Source organism: Lepisma saccharinum, chromosome 10 (assembly GCF_977018435.1).
Source record: "Lepisma saccharinum chromosome 10, izLepSacc3.1, whole genome shotgun sequence".
Classification (NCBI taxonomy): domain Eukaryota; kingdom Metazoa; phylum Arthropoda; class Insecta; order Zygentoma; family Lepismatidae; genus Lepisma; species Lepisma saccharinum.
Window position 1 is genome coordinate 4,881,153 of NC_139238.1, and position 21,451 is coordinate 4,902,603.

The window sequence follows — 21,451 nt, forward strand, 5'->3', positions numbered from 1 at the left end:
GAACGAGTCACTTTCCCCTTTCAGGTATGCAGGAGATAAGAAAAACAAAAGACTTGAAAATAGCAGGAACGAGTTGACATTCAGTATTGATAAGGGAAATCTCAGATCGAAGCGACACGCAGGTTTCACACTGATGTGACAAGCGACACTGGCCCTGTTTATAGTCTGTAGAGAAGCATTCACTGCGCATGCGCTACGAACAGATCAAGACGACACGATGCACGATACTGGGAGCTTTCAGACCGAAGCGACAACCGGCACGTGTCGCTTGGAAATGAAACTAACCAACTCTTGTAAAAAGGTAAAGTGCTCCCCTGTGCTTAGCACCACCCCATGAAGGCGTATAGGGGGTGTGGGGGTAACGTCCCACACTTTCTTGATTCGATCGTGAGTGCGGGTGATGTGATCAGCATCACGCCCCTGACCGCCTTTACCCCCCAGGGTTTCCCCCAGGTACCCATGTTATTCGACGCTTGTACCCGAAGGTTTATGGCTGCAGCAACACAAGTCTTCAATCTGTCCATATCCTGGGCAAAAGTGGCAAAACGATGTTCTTTACGCCTATCTCAACGTTATCCCTCCATCTTCATCTTGGCCTTCCCAACAAGAATCCTGTAAACTCTTCTTTCCTCTCCTATTCATGCATTGGAAATGACACGTCAGTAATAAATACAGCCTTTCGAACGGAAGCAACACGACAAGCTGCACCTGTCGCCTGCTATCAGCTGTGTCGCTCGCGCAAGCACAGTGACTACTTTCTCGTTGACTAACTAGGTTCGTGTCGCTTCAATCTGAAAGCTTCCTGAAAGGGTTCATTTCACTTGCCACTTGTCAGAAGTGTCCATTGTTAGACACACACACACAATCATCTAACATTTAAAGTATGAATTGATAACAATAGCAATAAGATTTTTAAAAATGTCCATGTTACAACAAAGTTCATCTTGTGATCAGTGACGTAGCGTATTCCTTCTGGCACGATTATTTTCTCGACATCTCATTGCTATTTTTTTTTCAAGATCTTCAAATCCAATGCCTTTGAACAATATCTAAACTCTTAACAATATTTGTCGAGCCTTTGGATCGTGTTTAAAGGTATCTGATTTGTAGTTCTTGAAAAAGATACACGTCTGTGGCACAGAAACCTCAGAAAATAACGAATCATATCAGAAGAAACATAATTCAACGTATTATTTCACTATTCACAAAAAGCAAGAAGCTAGTATGAAGGGTACACACAGTTTCAACCTGCACCAACTTACTATCCAAAAAAAAGTGTACATGAAACTCAAAAGGTATTCGGATTTCGTGCGCTAGAAACAACAAAGTTACGCAGCAAGTACTACACTTTTCTTTGAATAGGACGTATTTATTAATCATCACTGTTATAGAGATCCATTACATGCTGTTAAAATATCACTAATGTTCTACCAGCTGTAAATTTGAATGGGCTTACATCTACTTGCAATGTGATACAATCATATAGAGAAAAATAGGAATAATCATATTTGATATGAAACCCTCCTCTATACTCGCACTACGGCAAGTAAATTTTCATATCAAAATAGAACTATTATAGGTTTGCTATTGAAACATGATATATAAAACAATGTTAAAGAGTCTTTATCAGACTGTTATAAGAAACGAACAAGCTTCGAAATAGCAAATGCTTAATATATAAGAACCGTTATATAACTGTTCTTTTCTTGTTGAAAACATAAAATTTATCGGCTAATAACAAATGAAATGAGTACATTACGAAAACATATTGTTTAATAATTAATTTTCGTTATGAAGGTGACACACATATACAAATGATAAAACTGCCTACATCAGTCTTCATTCTACAAATGTATTTTCTGAAAGTGTTCTATTTATGCGTCAGTGTCTGTTAACAGCATTTTTTATAAGTGGAGTTTCTTTTCTTTAGACACACAAGTATCCAGTATATGTTAATCCTATTGTACTACAATGGTTTTAAGGTTGTTTGCGAGTCTGCTGTTGCTGAGGTTGGTTTGTTGATCTACTGTGTCTAGGGGCGTATCTTCTCTCGTCTGCTTGGAGGTCGTCTGGTATTAGGCTGAGTCCCTCGCGACGAAAGGTTCCCCTAGGGCTGGAACTAGTGAGTTCACCTGATTCCCGACCAAGGCGTGGTGTGAAAGAGTTGCCTTCACTTAGTTCTGAAAATATATTAACATGCTCAGTTGCAATGTTTAAAACAAAAGTGTTAACACATGCCTATGTATATTTTTACAAGTGTTTACGTAAAACACTTCTACAATTGAATAGTATATAAATGAAACAGTTATGTTTCTCATTCAACGTAGTAATGCTCGGCAAATTAGCCACGAACATTTTCATTAATTCTTCCCCTTCCACGCTAAATGACGTATGCTAGTACATACAGATGATGTCACAGCTCATTTGACATGTTCTTTTAATTCCTGAAACTCTCATTAAGATGCAAGAAAATTAATGAAATAGTTATGGTCAATTTGCCGAGAAATACTTATGTATGTCACTGTATGTTGTTGTTAATGTCAAATATATTTTGTTGCATTCACAATAAAATGTGATATTTCGGGGGGGGGGGAAGAGCAGCTACCACGTACATAGAGCAGGGCCTGGCAACTGTAGTTGAACCTTCTCAAGCAACCCACATTGAAGGTTCACAAGCAACGGAAATACGTAGATATTTTAAGAAGTTAGTCAAGTGTTGTATAACTAGAAACACGGTCCTTCTTTGGATTATTAAGAGAATAGATTCCTTATCAACTATTCTTCTAAGAAAATAAGACTTTCTGAAATTTAAACTAAACGTTTTATTTATTTAAACCATGTTCTTTTGTTTTTTTATTAAAACATTATGTAAAACATAGAAAAGTATTTGTTTCTTAAAAAATTAACACAAAACTTGCCACTCCTGCTCAGTTATGTGGCATTTTTTCAGAGAGTGAGTTGCAATAAGAAGTAAGTGTTGATTATTCTGTGTAAAGGCCATGGAACAAGTACAGTGGGATTCTTGAGTATTACCGTGCAAATTGTCCATGACTATTTTCATTAATTTTTCTCTCACATCCTGTGTTTTCAAGCGATGGATTTTTATGAATGGTGGTGCAGAAGTTGTCAACAGCTTGTTTTGAGTTTTCTTTTAATTCTTGAAGCTCTTGTTTGTCAACAGCTTGTTTTGAATTTTCTTTAATTCTTGAAGCTCTTATTGGGTCAAATAAAGTGCACGAACATGGTGATGGACAATTTGCACGGTAATACTCATGGATCCCACTGTACAAGGACATTGTGTATGAACAGTCAACAGTAATGGTTATCCATCACTAAATCTGCAAAGCATATACCGAAACAAGAAGAAATCGTCCAATAGGCTAATCATTCGCTCACACTAAAGACAAATACCGATCTTGACCAATCATAAAAACAAGAAGATATTTTGATGAATCATATTAAAATTTACAGTATTTATTCATTAGGGATTAATTTATATCCATGATGAATTCTTGTAATCGTTTAGATTATATGGACTTAACAGGCTGATTTTACGAAACAGTTTACTTTCTTGACTAATTAACATACTTCCTTCTCTTCCACTTTTACGAACCAATAATAGTCTCGATCGCTGTTTAAATAAGTTAAGAGTTTGTGCTTGTGTAAATTAGTGTTGCGAATTTTATATGTAGGCTACTTTATGTCTTTATCTCCTCAACTTCTTCGTCTTGTAACTAAGGGTTCGATACCCGATGGAGGCACATTGCACAGAGGTTCGGATCCCACTTTAAACTGTAGGGCCAGTCCCGATTAGCCTATCTGTGCATAAAATAAACTTAAAACAACAATTTATTCAATTAGTTGTTTTGAAGTAAAATGCATACTTTTCTCGGTAAGCATCCTTATTCAGACACATTGGGGATTTTTCGATATATACACACTATTCTCCTTTTTTAAAACCCAAACAGGGACTTGAAAAACATAACACCGTTTGTTTTGAGTGCCTAATTCTATCGTTCTCATAGTGCAAAAATGCAATACCTCCGTGGCGGTGTGGTTAGCATTTCCCGCTACGACGTCAGGAGGTCCCGGGTTTGAATCCCGGCCTGGGCATGAGTGTTCTTTGTACGTATCCTTTCATCTATATCATCACTCATACCTTCGAGAGTAATCAAAAAGTGGTAGAAGACAGAAGTAAAATAAAACAATGACAGCCACAGCTGATAAGCCATGGGGGAAGGGAGGAATCATGACACGCACCTGGGTACTATAGGAGATACCCAGGCACCCCTGGCATCCCCTGTGCGCCGAGGTCTTTCACTTCTTGGCACGACTGTAATTTTTGTTAATGAAAACAAACCCTATGTACTTTTAACGCAATAAAATGATTAGCTGGAAAACATATATACACAAGCCTAAATATTACCCAGGGTGCGAAATCCCGGGGGAAACGGGAAGGATTCCCCCACCAACGATCTTGTCCTGAAAGTTCCCCCACCAAACTTTTCCGAGGGGGGGATTTTTGTTCTAACAACAAACATAAACAATTAGTTTGGGAGTCGAATACAATTTACTGGAATAATATCGAAAACATTCACAAAGGACGGACAACAAAGAGCCTCATCTCTAAGGACACTGCCAGGGTTTCGGAGCGGAGTGCGGAGCGTACTAAAGGAGCGCTCCGGAGCGACTTCGAAGCGTCATTTCTACTCCGCTCCTCGCTCCGGAGCGGAGCGTGGTACGACAGCACTCCGATCCGGAGCGGAGTGGTTCGACTTCTTGAGAGACACGCTCCGCTCCGGAGCGGAGTGGTTCGACTTTTTGAATCGCACGCTCCGATCCGGAGCGGAGCGTGATACAACAGCAGTCCGCTCCGGAGCGGAGTGGTTCAGCTTTTTGAGAGACACGCTCCGCTCCGGAGCGGAGTGGTTCGACTTTTTGAGTCGCACGCTCCGATCCGGAGCGGAGCGTGATACAACAGCACTCCGCTCCGGAGCGGAGTGGTTCAGCTTTTTGAGACGTACGCTCCGATCCGGAGCGGAGCGTGATACAGCAGTACTCCGCTCCGGAGCGGAGTGGTTCAGATTTTTTAGACGCACGCTCCGATCCGGAGCGGAGCGTGAGGCAACAGCACTCCGCTCCGGAGCGTGGTGCTTTTGACAGCACGCTCCGATCCGTTTAGGAGTTTTTTTTTTACACGAATGCTGTAATGCAACTATGAATAATGGAATGGGCGCGTTAAAGCCGACTTCCGTGACGGAGTGGTTATAATGGGACCACATGGAAAAGAGCCTGCAGTCCTGTTTCCACGTACTCTAGTTGTTTGTCTGTATGATCGCCCCCGCTTGGAGGGGAGGGACAGAGTGAATCATGCTTCCTTATGGCCCTAGTCGAACGGGTCGCTCTACAGCACAGCACCCTATGACGTCAGGGATCCGTGGGGTATTTCAAATTTTGTATTGTGACTCTTAGATATAAGAGTTTGAATGTTATGTGTTGAATGGGTTACGAATAATTTCGAGCAGTCAATTTTTTCTGCTTTACGGATTTTTCCGACCCACCTCCCCCATACAACAGACAGCTTCGTTTTGTGCCGTATTCCGTGTTCCTTGCAGGTGACTCAGTGCAATCGGCTAGCTCATTGGTCTTGTGCCCGTTTCAAGAGGGGAGGAGGGTGAAACTGGTACATAGCTTGTTTGTGTGTGCTTTCGGGGTTGAGAACTTCGTTCGCTGCGCTGTACGTTGAGTTCGACTTATCCGTACATGGTAGAGACATCGCCTTTGCCAGACAGATCCAGTGTTGCCAGATGTATTAGAATTATTCTACACCAATTCTGGCTAGATTGTTCTCTTTTAAAAGTATTACTTGCGCGTGTTATTCTTCTCTTCACTGTCATAAAAAGAAGCCTTTAAAAGCTGTGTTCTCTTGTATCATTACATGCATATTATGTGTGCATGTCAACTGTGATGTATGGACATTTAATGAAATTTTTAACGCACCTGATAAATGGACGTCTTCAGGATTTCTTCCAGAAAGGGACAAGCAAAATATTTTTCCAAGGAAGGGGGGGGGGGCAGAATGAGGCAGAATTTCCCCAAAATAGTATTACTCCCATTAAAAATATTCTACAGTTTGAAGTTATCATGTTCCTACAACGCCCTTGCAATAATTAACATATATTACTGTGACTGAAATGAAATTATATTCGTGAAATATGTACTTCGTGATTACCTTTAATTTCCGGGTGGCGTGGCCCCCTCCATTTCTGGACGTCCATGCGAATGGAGAAATCATTCCAACCAGTATCGTTTAATAGAATAATAAGGTGACTAGATTTGTTAAATCAATATAAAAGAACAAAAAAGAACGAAAAAAATCCGTAATTGTTAATTCTATGCATCATAAGCCAAGAGAATCATGGAAGATCTATACTGTAATAATGAATTGAAGGAAACCATGCCGAGTTTTTATTTATAGTCTACATATTCAAGTAGGAATGGAATGGTGCACAAAAGGAATTACAAATATGTATGTAAAGGAAAACCAAGTATTTCGATAAAGTTATTTCTATAATTGTAATCAACAATAACCAATTGTCCTTTCAACTAAGTATAAGTTTCAATTTGTTTTTTCCGGACTTTACCTTGCCTTTAATAGTACATTTCTCATGATCCGTAATTTTAAACAAATCCTAGATAAGTCGGTAAAAAAATAGGACCCCGAAACTATGGAAAAGAATTATACTGTGATAGAGAAACAAACACAAAGGAAACACCAATGACATTAACGCGGGTCAAACCAACACCATTTGTCGTTGAGAGCTGAACTCAAATCCACGAACTCGCTGAAATATTCCCATGGAATTCATTATTCGTATGATATTGAATACCCAATGATGCTTTCTGTTATGTAATAGACATTTATGAAGTGAATACATTATTAGAACTTTGCCAGATTTCAGAAAAAAAAACACACACACACACACATACGTAAAAGATATGCATAAGAGGTTGTTCATTTTAAAATGAATTTCCGAGTTGTATTTTTATGATTTTGTGAATAGATTTAAAGGAAAGTGACATCTCTTATTGTTAAACAGAATTACAAATGTATATTTGCTTAAGGATTAATTTATCACAATATACATTGCAATTATACATTCAACATACGTTGAAACAATGCCTTTTGTTATGGACTTTTGGTGGATTTAAGACTCAACAATACGCTATCGAGAATAGACCTACAGTTTAAATCCTACCTAAAGTGGGATTCGAGCCACTATGTCCCTCCACCGGGTATCGATCCCAGTGCCCCTTCATTACAAGGACACGTTGTTACCAATATGTTACCGGGGTACAGGGCGCTACTTTTTTTATCAGTACACATTTATCAATTCTCTCATTATCATCGTCGCGATTAGCTAAAATTCAAAGCTAAGTTACAAAAATCAAATCAAATGCCATCAGTGAGGAAGGCACGTATTGCTCGCAGCCCTGTTTTTCAAAATGAAATCATAAAATTCAGGACATGACCCTATCCAAGTAGATAATATTACATTTTGTGTTTATCACGGTTATTAAGGTTTATACATCTTGTTTCGACTTATCTGCTGACTACACATTGTTCATTACTGAAAACTTGCTTTCAGTTTGCTGTGTACAACGTACTCAATACAAAAAATATTAATTTTATACGTATACGTTTTCTGGCTTTCTAGACTCGGAAAGTTAAATATAGCAACATTCCATTCGTCGTCTTTCAATTTTCTTATAACCACCATGCCTGTTTCCAGGTTACTGCTTACAAACTTGAAATGTTAGATATGGCAACCAGACATTTTGTAATTTTTGCAGTAGTATACGTATGTAACCATTAAATACCTATTTCAACTTCCTGCCTTTAAAATTGGGAAAAATAATCGATATGACAACCCTGTATTTCATACTATTTAAATTCCCCTGTTCGGTTGTATACAAACAGCATTCCGATTTTCGACTATATACCTTCATAAAAGTAAACCAAATGTGGCAACTTACATTTTTGGTTAAGCCGGTTTTCAACTTTCTAGTGTCAGAATTTTTAAAAAGTTAGATATGAAAACTCTGTATTTCAAATTAAAACGTTTCCTTATTGGCCGACGGTAACATTAATAAGCATGATTCCGATTTTCAACTTCATACATTCAAAAATCGAAAAGTTAAAATTAGCAACCTGAATTTCCAATTACTTTAAACTTTTCCCTTTCGCTACATTCAAAGTATCATACATAACCAGCGTAAAAGAAAGTTAGATATGACAATCATGCACCAGCGAGTGTTTTGCATGAACACCTGTATGCCTTTATCTTCCTCCGTACAAGTTGCTTCGCCTTTCTTCTGGCCTTTTAGAAGGTCGAATGGATTCTCTGCAGTAATTTCGCCAGTGTTACTCGAACCAATATTCCGGAATAACTCACTTCTTCCGCGGCGTGGACTGTAACGTCGGGCCGATATGCCGAAGTGCTTAGCCCTAACCAGAAGTTGAACCGAAATGAGTTTCAGTCGCGATCCCTGGTGGCAGGAAATGAGAGTGGTTCCATTCTCTCAAATTATAAAACCACAGGTGGCACACCTGCTATTGAAATATATTGTCCCCAGAACTAGTAGTAGAGTAGTAAAAGTGATAATGAAAATGTAATAATAATAATAATAATAATATCGCTCTCTTCACGAAAACAGTCCAGTGAAGATCGAAGCTTCCCCTTGCCTCCTCCACACCCCTGGCCCTCCAGGTTTGCCACACTTCTTCTACGCTTCACAGTTGACACATTGCGCGTTGTACAGTCACGGACAGTACGTATGCGGTTGATTGTGCCTTCCCTGGTGTATTGTGTAAGGATTATTCCTTGCTTATTGGCAACACTGTAGGTGAGGGACGTAATCTTTTCTGGACTGTTTCCGTGGCGTTAGCTTTAGTAATAATCAGTTTTATAACAACAATAACGGGCGATTTTCAAATGCCGTACAAATTTCACAAACAAAATTACTAATGTACTCGGAACCTTTGATCGTTAGTTTTCTGTATACACTCGTATTATCCAACCTCGGAGCGCTCCGGAGCGGAGTGGGCAAGTTCTTAGAATATCGCTCCTCGCTCCGGAGCGGAGCGTCACAAGGTATCGCTCCGCTCCGGAGCGGAGTGAACCGTTTCCTAAAATTTCGCTCCTCGCTCCGCAGCGGAGCGAGAAATTTTCCAACTTCCTCTGCTCCGATCCGGAGCGGAGCGTGTCAAGGTAGCGCTCCGCTCCGGAGCGGAGTGAACCATTTTCTAAAATTTCGCTCCTCGCTCCGGAGCGGAGCGAGAAATTTTCCGATTCCCGCTGCTCCGCTCCGGAGCGGAGCGGGATAAGACATCGCTCCGCCCCGGAGCGGAGCGAACCATTTCTTAGAATCTCGCTCCTCGCTCCGGAGCGTTGGCAACAGTCGGAGCGTTGATCCGCTCCGCTCCGAAACCCTGGACACTGCACCCAGCAACCCAGAACACAGAAATTAGTCAGACTTGATATTTCTTCTCCATTTCTTATCGCCTTTCGTCAGCTACCGCAAAGTATAAAAATATACAATTAAGAAAACACGTAATAGCATTTAGATGTGAATTTTATATAGGAAACTATTATCTTCTTAATGTCTCTCAATTTTTCCCCTCCCCCCTTAGTCACGCATTATATATATATATATATATATATATATATATATATATATATAGTGTGTGTGTGTGTGTGTGTGTGTCTGCCCCTTCCCCCACCAATCTGCAGTGATTTCGCACCCTGATATTACCATACACAAAAAAAATTAAAAAGTTACCTTTCAAAGCCATGAGAACCCACGGATTCTTCAGTAAATTCGCTAGATTGAAGGAGCTGCTGCTGGAGTCCTTCTCCTCCAAAGACCTCTTGTTCCTTCGTCCCAGTCGGGGCCCGAACCACATCCCACCGTTGGTCCTTTTGGATACGTCATCGAAGCCTTCGTCCTCCCAACCATCGACGTCCAAGCTCATGGCGTCATCGACGTCGTCCACGTCACGGAAGTACATGGGGAGCGCGAGTGGGGCGTAGGACGATCTTCCAACCCTCGGGAAGGGGATGAGGCTCTGTCGTTTGCCGACCCGGGGGAAGGGAATCAACCCTTGTCGCTTTACCTCGTGAAGACCTGAGGGTGCATAATAAAATGGAAAAGGTAGCAAGTACACACACACGCACATATACGAAAAGAGGCGGAAAAGTTCTCGGTCAGACCACTTTTCTCAAAGTATGCATATTTATATTTGTCGTTGTCACCATAAACAGCGTTATTTCATAGGATCATAATATTTAAGCCTTTGAATCAATCATGGCGAAGAAGAATGTAGAAAGGTATTGTGTTCAGGATAACGCTCCATCATACAAGCTGAGAAGACTTTTTGGGGTGTCAGCGCGTTGACGATCCACCGTACTGACCAGATCTTGCTGTCTGAACATTACCTACTTCTTAACATTAAAATTATCTGAAAGGACAGAGATTTTGCAGCAGAGCAATTTTTGAAAACCAGACAAAATCTTTTTTGGAAGGAATATAGAAACTTGCGGCATAATATGTGAAATTTGTTGAACTTTTGAGGCGAATATGTGGAACAGCAGGAAAGTTTCACGGTTTGAGATTATTTCCTCATTGGTGTGCATGCAGGTCCGTAGCCATATTTTTGTTTGGGGGGGGGGGGTCGTCATTTATCAGCATCCGCCATCTAAAGGCGAAAAGTGGGGGAGAAGCCCTGAAGATGAATTTCTCAGTATATTAAGATGTTTAATCTTGCTAAGGAAGTAAAATGAATTAACATTAAACAATATTTAAATTAGATATTTTGTAGGATTTCGGGTGAGGGACTTCAGCCCGCCAAGCTCTCCCCCTGACTACGTTCCTGTAGTTCATGATTAATTATAAGGTATCTGCACCCAATATGGCCTCTTTGCTGTTTCCAACTAGTTACAATGTTAATTCAACAGATGGCGCTAGTATTTCATTTTTATTGTCCGAATAACGTGATTGAACCTGTTGGCTGTACCTACAGTACAGTAAATTGAAGAGAAGGAAGTGAAATAGCTGAACCTCGTGATTGTGTTCTATGTGATCTAATATTGCATAGGGAAGTTATTACTTACTGCATCTTCCAAGTGATAGGTGTTTATATTTCTAGTCCATATTATGAGAGCTCATAATTTTTGTACATTAGAAGAATGTACCGGGTGGCCAGAATTAAAGATACCCAACTCAGAGCCCTCTGTAGCCTGTTTTGAGGCATCGTAGAACTCTGAAATTTGGTGAATCCACTATGCAGACCATGGGGAAGAGGATGGCGATATATTAAAAAAAATAGTTAAACTTTCCGCCACCAGGTTGAAATGTGGCGCTGTATTTCCATGATGGGTTGTAATAATGACGTAAACTGCTCCAATAGGTTATGGATTTGCCTTTACCTTGCAATCTTGCAATAAACGAGAGATTATTTTCTCGCAACTTCCAGCCACTAACAAATGCCTTTCTAATTAATAACTCAGCTAAATCACTTAACGTGCGTGCTGAACAAAAGTTCGGAAGTGATCACCATGACATTAAATAAGAAATAACGTGTATTGCTGGTGAAGTTGTTTTATCAGAACGGTAGTAATAGTGCAGTGCATTGGAGCAGTTTACGTCATTATTACAACCGATTATGGAAGTACAGCGCCACATTTCAACCTGGTGGCGGAAAATTACACTTTTTTTTTATCGCATCCTCTTCCCCATGGTCTGCATAGTGGATTCACCAAATTTCGAGTTCTACGATGCCTCAAACAGGCTACAGAGGGCTCTGAGTTGGGTAACTTTAATTCTGGCCACCCGGTATTTAGTTTAGACTTTAAACTCTTGTTTATGACGAAGAAAAAAAGAACACTATGTAAGGTATACTCAATTTGCCCTACATAGGAATATATCGTGAATGCGGAAATGTGACATTTGTTACTTTTATGTTCGCGTAGAGTGCGTGGGAGTTACTAAGGACAATGAAGGGCCTTTCTATGCCCAGACTGTGATGCGTAATCCACGGTATTTTGGTGACAAATTATGACACGTCACTTCCTTGTTTATTGGATTGTTAATGACATTATTTCTTTGTGTAATCTCATTATGTCGTCATGTAAATAAATATGTAAGTGTGTATATATACTACTTATCTACCTATAAAAACAACATTCTGGTACTAACTTTACAATTTCTGTCGCACTTTTTGATGTGAAAGAACAAAATATATTACTAGGCCATATTGGGTACTTTTTTTTAAAACAAAATCTTCACTGCACCCATGTTATTATTTGGAACGGAGTCCAATTCTCAGTAAACCTCCAGAAACACTCTTTTGACTCTTTCGATTAGTTTTACCTGTGGTTTTACCTTCCTGACTTTGTACACCATTAGGAACATTTGCAAACCTTAAGTAGGCCATATTGGGTTAAGGTACCTTACGTTGCCACCGAAACCATAATAACATTCTAATATCGAACAGTTTTGAACTTTTTAAAATAAATATTACTGTTGTTAATTTATATCGATAATGTATATCACATAATGATGGCGAAGTTAGACAGGGGTCCCGGGTTCGATACCCGGTGGAGGCACAAGTGGTTCGGATTCCACTTTAAACTGTAGGTCCAGTCCCGATTAGCCTTACTGCGCATAAAGTGGACTTAAAACACCAAATCAAACAAATCAAACAAACAAGCGAAGTTAGATGATTATGAATATAGTAATATTTTTATATTCGATCTTTGAATTTACCGTTCAATTAGTAAAACCCATTTTGTCATACTACTTCTAAATTCACGGTTTTCTCAACTAGCAGAGCGTTTTGATGATCCGATAGTTATTAACATAAGTTGCACAGAATGAGAACGAAGGTTTTCCCGATAGGTGGCAGAACGATACTCAACGTGAAATATATTCAAGAAAGGACGGAAGTTTTATATGAATCACATTGGTGTGTGAAATCTTTCCAAAATATAATTATTAAAAATTAATCTTCGAAAAATTATGGTTTCATGAGTACAGGAAATCAACTCATATTGCTTTCATGTGAAACATCTGTGTGAAATATATTACAATGTTACAATATTAACTGTCCACTTTCACCACAAAACAAAGTATGTGTTTTATCAACGCCATTGATTTGTACATAAATCTGTTTTGTAGGAAACGTTATTCCTCTCGGTTGAATAGTTATCGGCTTTTACAAATGTGAAGAGGTACATTATTTACATCACACTGGACCACAGTGATCGGTTAGTTCGTATGAACTTTCCAGCCTGATCATTACCAGTGCGTAGTTAGAGATCGGTTAGTTCATTGAACTTTCTAGCCTAATTATTGCCTATTTTTGTGGGAGCAGGAAAAGGTTTATTATCCATTTTACATTGACTCATCTCACTCCACAGGTCGCTAGGTGCCGTGACTTGATAGCTACCTGGAGATGAGGCCTTGCTCGAAAAGGTTTATTATCCACAAAACAAAGTTCTAAGAATCGGTCTCTGCTGTTGTTACAGTTGCAGACACTTTCCATTTCATTTATTATTAACACGCATCAAATGACACAGCTTTCGCAGAGGCGAGGACATAAAAACAACCCGATATTTAAATTCATGCAGTGCAGGATAAACGTACCATTAATGTTAGAAATATTTGGTCCCGAAAATTTTCACACTCAAATATGTTCAGGGAAATTGTTCATAAATGTTATAATCAATTGAGCAATTTAGACAGCTATTGTTCGATAGAAGTTCCATTTACTTGTTTATAGGCAGATACCGTTACACTAAAGCTTAATTTTTTTGGCTTACTCTTGTTATTGTCTGTCGGGCATTATTAGAACATAACATTTTCTAACAAGGATAGAGCACGACTTGGGAAATTGAGTTTGGGACGGGACTTCGTGTAGTGGTAGGGTACCCTGTAGGTATTGATATGCCAAGGTACTAGCGCGACTAACCAGAAATTTCTGAGAAAAGGGGCATCAAAATTCCGAAGCTTTTCAATCGCACCTCATGAGGCGAAGATGTCCGACTGCGAAGTGGGTCGGTGGTAACATTTCCATTTCCGTTTCACGCGCAGAAGGTTCTGGGTTCGATTCCCGTTACATTGCCTATACATTCTTCTAATTAGCTCGATGTACTATTTATTGCATTGCATCTTATTTATTGCGAAAATTCGTGTTTTATTTGCCGTACAAATTGTCGAGAAATATTTTATTCTCTATGTTTTTACGATAATTATCACTTTGGATCGTGTATAAAAAATGCAAATAAAAGCAATGATTGTCAATAATTATTGTGTTTTCTTTCTTGATCATTTTCTCGAAAAAAAGAAAATATAAATGCACATAATTTATTTTTTTGTCAAATATAACACCTGGATAATTTAATATTCAAATGTTAGTTGCGAAAATTGAAAAAAATATATCGTGAAAAACTTATCTACATAAATAAAATTGGAAAATGATACGCTTGAAAGTTAGACGCTACCACGTGGCACCGAACCACTTGGCAGTCGGACAATTTCTTCGCCTCATGAGGCGTGCATGGAAGGCTTCGAAACTTTGTAGAGGTTTTTCTTGGAAATGGCTGGCTAGCACGGGTCTCCCTTATCGCACAACGCGAGGGCAACATTGCGTTCTGACGTCACCGTAGAATGATTTCATTGTTACGCCAAATGCATTAGTTGTTAGGTTAAGTTCTCTTAGCATAAAATAATACATTTGCTCAGTGCCGGATCTACAAATCTCCTTCCCCCCCGCAAAATATTACCAACGGCCCCACTACCTACCTACCTACCTTTACACACACAACAATTCAAAATGGAATTAAAGTAGAACCCCGCGCTTCCTTTTATAACATATAGCTCAATAATAAAAATACATATATTGTCATTGCCTTAAATTCACAGTAAATTCGATTGAAGCTGTGTTTGTATTATATTATTCTTATCGATACTATGTATTTAAAGTCATGCCTTATTTACTCTCATATGGATTTGATATTTTTACAAATTGTGTAATTAATCTTAGTGTTCATCGACTATTGAGCGATGTATAATATGTTTGTATCTGAAAGTATTTAGCAGTACTCTGTTTGTTGTGATTGTACTATATTGTGTTTGTATTTTGTTCTGTTACTTCGTGTAACATACCTACTGCAATTTTTATCTTTTTTTATATTTTACTTTGTATTTTGTAATATCGTAATTCTGTAGTTTTGTATTTTTGTAATTTTTAAAATGTATATTTAATCTTTATTATAAATGTTTTTAATATGATCCTTTGTAATTGGAACTATTGGTTCTGTTAAGGATCTGCTAAATAAATAAAAAAAACACACACACATACGTATATATATAGGCCAATACACATGCACACACATAAATAATGTATGTGCGTGCGTGTATGTAATTCTTGATCTCATGTTGACAGTCACGAGCCAAGAGGGTGATTCAAAAGTCTCTTAACACCCCTTTATAACACTTTTTCTCACACCTGGAAAATGATACATTTGTTACAATCATGCGAACTTAATTTTTCCTGATTCAAGATAGGTTGAAGAAACCTTCACAACTGCAATACCCGTGAAATTCTAGCCTGATCTGATTCTAGTCTGACTGTTACGCGGGAACCCCAGGGTGGGTGATCTAAAGTCGGAATTTTCCGACTTTGTCCCCGCATAAAGCGTCTCTAGGGACCACCCAGTCTCAAATCAAATGGTTACGGGGGGTGGGTAAACGCGATCGCAGCGTGGTGCTGATCACATTACCTCCAAGTTGTCCGACATCGAAAATACGTGGGGGGCCCTACCCCCCCCCCCCACATACCCTAAAATGTGCCTTCATGGCACAGGGAACTTAACCTTTACCTGTATTCGTTTCTGTACCCGAGTAACTACGTTTATTTTTTATATACGCATGTACGAACCCTCTACTATATCAAAAGCTGAGGGCCACCTAAAGCTTTACTTGCCTCCGCCCCGCACTGCGGGGATTTGCGGCTTGTTGATCCGGCACTGCATTTGCTGTCTACAGGGTGATTCAAACAGGACTTTACAACTTTGAAAGCATATAGAAATTTATTCAAATAACTTACAGAGTCGGTAAGAGGTGTCATTGCAAAGCAAAACACATCAAGTTTGTCATAAAACATTCATATTGGGTCAATGTGGCCACCATTTGTAATGCGGCATACATCCCACCTGAAGTCGACTTCATTCCACACTTTCACCAGTAAGTCAGGCGTCACTTCTGCAGCGGCGGAGTTAATTCGAAGTCTCAGCTCAGCAAGATCAGCAGGTAAAAGTGGTACTAAAACCCGAACTTTAATGAAACCCTACAAGAAGAAATCTAGCGGGGTCAAATCTGGGGAGCGAGGTGGCCATGCAATTGGACCTGCACGACCAATCCACCGACCTGGGAATCGGGTATCAAGAAAACCTCGGACTTCTACGTGTTGATTGCGTCTCGTGAAACCACAACACACAGCGAGCACGTTCCGCACCAGTAAAAGCAGCCATTTTAAAGAACAATGCTGACAGCGCTACTGGTGGGTGAGTTTGGTACTAATGGACTATGTGAGTCAAAATACATTTCTATATGCTTTCAAATTTGTAAAGTAATTTTTGAATCACCCTGTATTTATGCTAAGGGAACCAAACCTAACAAGGTAGGAATTTCTCGTCTGACGTCAGGAAACAACGTTGGTCTCGCGTTGTGCAATAAAGGAGACCCCGCTAGTAGTTTTCGCATACCAATACCTGTAGGGTACCCAACAATACTCGAAGTCTCATCTCAAACTCAACTTCCCTCCTTCTAAGATTAAAAGGGGGGGGGGGGTTAAAAAACAAGAAGAAAAAATCAACCAAATATCGGTCTCGTATCGACAAGTTTCGAAAAAGCTTGCCTTGAGTTTCACAAGGCCGCCCCGGTATCGTCCAAAGTAGGAAATAAACCTTGGCCTATGGCCACTGTTAACGACATTATAAACAACCAGAAACAAGTAACTTACAAACATGAACATTATCTCACTCTCGTGAGTCATACAGCAGTGTTCCGCAACCGGTGTGCCGCGGCACACTAGTGTGCCGTCACAAGGTGAAAGGTGTGACGCGAACTTTTACCTACTATTGTACGTAATATTGTAAGAAATTAATTGTCGATTTTAAGTAAGAAGGTGCTTGTTTATTCTTGCTGATAACTGTTATATTTTCATAGAAATTAAATGTAATTTATTTACTCAATATTGTTATAGTTTGCTCATCTTATATGTATTCTTGCCTGTAATATTGGGCCGGTTTTATGGCACATTGTCAGACAACAATTACAGTATTTCAGTTCAGTTCTATCACATCTGTGATCTATTCAGTATGGATTCGAAATATCTTCCGAAAAATTTACGATCGCAAGAGGAACTGGCAGATTTGAAAGCAGACAGATCATTGAAATTAAAAATTTTCGAAGTGCTTTTGGATACATTTTGGTTGTCAATAAGCAGTGAATGAATACCCCGCTATCTCCGAGATGGCAGTTAATGTGTTATTACCATTTTCAACTACTTATTTGTGTGAACTGGGCTTCTCGACGTTGACTGCAATTAAAACATCAAAGAGACTCAAATCCATCGATGAAGAAATGAGGCTTGCTTTGTCAACGATTCCGCCACGAATCAGCCGTCTGTGTGCAGCTAACCAGGCTCAAGTATCACATTGAAGGTATGAGTAGAGTTATTTACTTTAAAATTCGTATTAGAAATGTGTATTCATGTTTTATAATAATAATAATAACAATGATAATAATAATAATTGATTACATAACGACATAATATTTCATAATTATATTAAGATTCATATGATTTTGCGAAGACAGACATTTTGGTGTGCCGTGTTGAGTCTAGGCCCATCTGGGGTGTGCCGTGAGTAAAAAAAGGTTACGGAACACTGTCATACAGGACAGAACTGAGACTTCTGGACAAAGCAGGGGCAACCACCATAAGACGACAGGACGAAACAAATCACTTGACAAGAATCCTGGGAAGGGAAGACATCCACAAAGACGCCATAAGACACGCCAGGAAAAAGTATACCTGCATCATCTAGGTCCCAAGTAAGCTGCTCGTTACTACGACCTATTCTTGGGAAAGGGAATAGATTAGCCCTGTGTACTCCAGGACTTAGACTTTCGCTAGAAGGGCTGGAACGTCCCACCCTGGGGAAGGGAATGAGTCCTCTTCGAAGCGTTCCACCTATTAAAAGGAATAGATCATCAGCAAACATAATCAAAAATATACAGGGTGTCCCAGTAGAATGTATACACATTTTTGCAGCTCGTAACAGAGTAAATCGTCATTTTGATACGTAACTGATCTGAAGCAGTGTCTGAAACGAGTCTAAGGCTGTGCCCGAAAGATCCAAAAAACAGAATTGAAGTACGGTCTTGTCGGAAGTGACGTCACCTAGTGCAGTTCGAAAGCGCCAACTAAACGAGCAATCGTGCATGCAAACTTGTTTCAAACAATGGAAGTAGAAAGTCAGCCAGGTGTTGGTTGTAGTATTGTGTGGAAATGTAAGTATAAGAACTTTTTTAAAATGTTATGAGATTTCTGTGGTGAAAAATAAAGTGTTTATGATGTGGGGAAGACGCATGGGATCTTAGTTCTATCAACTGATCGTATTAGGCGCTGCAGTCGAAGTGCAATTCGAAAGACTTTCACTTCCAGTCCAAGGCTTCAAGACTGGATTGCCAGGCTAAACTCGAAGGATGTTCGTTTCAAGTACGGTCTCGCACCTTTCGAACACGGCCTAAGTGAGGCGAGTGTACCCGAGTGAAATTTGGGATAAGGAGATGGTTTACTTACCGCCAGATGGCCTCCTCGAGAGCCTATCTTGAAAATCTACCAACCAGATGGGTTATGTAGAGAGGTAGCAGTGAATACATTCTGAATTCGGTAGACCAAACATCACTGGACTTATTTCTCATATGAATACATTCAAGAAGGACTTTTTGGCACAATTGCGGCAAAAAGAACTGAACTGGATGAAGCCTTTGAAAGAAAACACTCCCAAATAACAAACGAAGCCATTTCTGAAGTCTGTATTTCTATTGGTATGGATGACTGTCAATTTAAACTACATTTGCCTTCGATTTAGATCACTGAATTTGAATGTATCTTAATAAGCATTGTCTTTGTAAGTATTCAAATTGTGTGTACAATTTATTGGGATACCTGCCGGCTCCCGTGGCGGAGTGGTAAGCACATCGCGCTACGACGCCAGGAGTTCCGAGTTCGAATCCCGGCCTGGGCTTGGATGTTTGTAAGTGTCCATTCAATTTCATCATATTATCACTCATCCCCATCTTCGCAAATTAGCCAAAAGTGGCACAAGAAGCGAAGTAAAATAAAGCAAAAAAAAAAAAAAAGGTAAAGTGTTCCCCTGTGCATAGCACCACGCCATGAAGGCGTATAGGGGGTGTGGGGGTAACGCCCCACACTTTCTTGATCCGGTCGTGAGTGGGGTGATGTGATCAGCATCACGCCCCTGACCGCCTTTACCCCCCAGGGATTCCCCCCAGGTACCCATGTTATTCGACGCTGGGTGGGCGCCGGGGGCAAATCAATCAATCATTGGGACACCCTTCAATGCCCTCTGGCCAAGATATGCTAACTACAGGCTTCCCCGAGGTTTAACAGTCGATACTAGCACCATTGTCTACGGTGGTGGATTGGTAGTCTGTGCATTATCAATAATCAGTGGCGTAGGGAACTCTAATTTTTGTAGGGGGCAAAGATTGCGAAATCATAATAGAATGATGGAAAGGACGAAGGTCAAGACAAGCATAATAATTATACAGAGTCACTTACTAAGGGCATTTCAGTGATGAAATGAGAGCAATTCAAAGAACGATCAACCAGACACAGCTTTCGCAACTTGATGATAAATGCTAAGAACATAAAAAAAAGAACGAAAGATAGAAAGACAGAGAGAGAGAGAGAGAGAGAGGGTGGGGGGCAGGAGATATAGAGAGATGATAAAGTGATAGGAAAGAAAGAGAAACAAAAAGGAAAGAAATCAAGATAAGAGAGAGGAACGAAAATGAAAGAAAAGAATGGAAATAACGGAAGGTAAGAGAGAGAGAGAGGCAGGACAAAAAATTAAAGACAGAAAAGAAGGGAAATAACGAAAGATAGGGAGAGAGAGATGATAAAGTGATAGAGAAGAAAGAGAAAAAGGAAAGAAAACAAGATAAGAGAGAGGAACGACAATGAAAAAAATGGAAATAACGGAAGGTGAGAGAATGAGAAAAAGTAGACAGAACCCAAGTAGATAGGACAACCAAAGGAAAGTTTGTTTACTTTATGCTCAGATGAACTAATCGGGACTGAACGTACGGTTTAAAATAGGATCCGAACTACTGTGCAATGACGCTTCATCGGGGGATCGAACCCGGAACCTCTTGATTAGCGCTGCCGCTGCACCATCGGGAAGAACCGCGACCACAGAAACGGATCCCACCCAAATGAAATCCTCTGGTGACGTCACTGGTCAGTATGCCCTTTATCCCTGAATATAAACGTGCGAACATAACGAACTAATCGACAACATACAACTCTCTTACCAGTCGAAGCACATCTACATACCATCCGCATGGGCAAATCCAACGAGAAGCACCAGAAAGGTGGTGTGATACAAGAGACAAGCAGTCATGCTGCGTGCGACAGGCGTGGCAGATCCGTTGCAATGTTTTCCCAGTCTTCTTTCCCTACAAATGTGGATCAACAGTGGCTTCGAAAGGGAGTGGCCAGCATATATACCTCTGCGGAGACTTGCGTGCTGGGCTCATAGCTGGATTATGTCGTCGTAGGGGGTTCGGTGGGCGGTGGATTCAATAAAGGGTAAAAGAGAGGGGGGCTGTAGGGGCACAAGTTTGAAGCTAAATGAAATGAAACCGAGGATTACCTCGTCTTCCTTCTTTATTTCCTAGCAACAGGTTGGGGAAGGTGGGAAGAAGGAGCAACTGTCTCCGGAGGAAACCGACGGGTGGCGAATCAAGGGTCACGATGCACAATGGGGCAAGTGTTTTTGATTGAATATTTCACATCGATTTTCTTCCACTTTTGGCTAATAACGACGATGATATTTTCATGATGATGATTGGGACGCTCACAAAGAATGCCCAGGCCGGGATTCGAACCATGGACCCCTGGCATCGTACAACCACCAATAAACTCAGATCGGCGCAAATGTTTTGTGATGCCAAGTACTAAAATTTCAAAGAGATGCATCTAATAAAGGTAACCGTTTGATATATTTCTATTTAGGTTTGTTCACGTCGCTTTAATCTCTTGGGCCAATCGCGAAGAGCCATGGTGTTCTAG

At 40.1% G+C, this 21,451-nt stretch overlaps 1 protein-coding gene across 1 annotated transcript; it reads right to left on the minus strand.

The window, feature by feature from the left end:
- Nucleotides 1-1,371: 1,371 nt before the first annotated feature.
- On the minus strand, nt 1,372-20,841 carry Capa (cardio acceleratory peptide capability). The gene is made up of 4 exons (XM_083129486.1): nt 20,714-20,841; nt 18,161-18,319; nt 9,844-10,188; nt 1,372-2,180 (listed from the first exon to the last, which is right to left on the minus strand). Exons 1-4 carry the CDS (start codon nt 20,778-20,780, stop codon nt 1,978-1,980), a joined length of 774 nt encoding a protein of 257 aa, XP_082985612.1. The 5' UTR covers nt 20,781-20,841; the 3' UTR covers nt 1,372-1,977.
- Between the last annotated feature and the right edge of the window lie 610 nt (nt 20,842-21,451).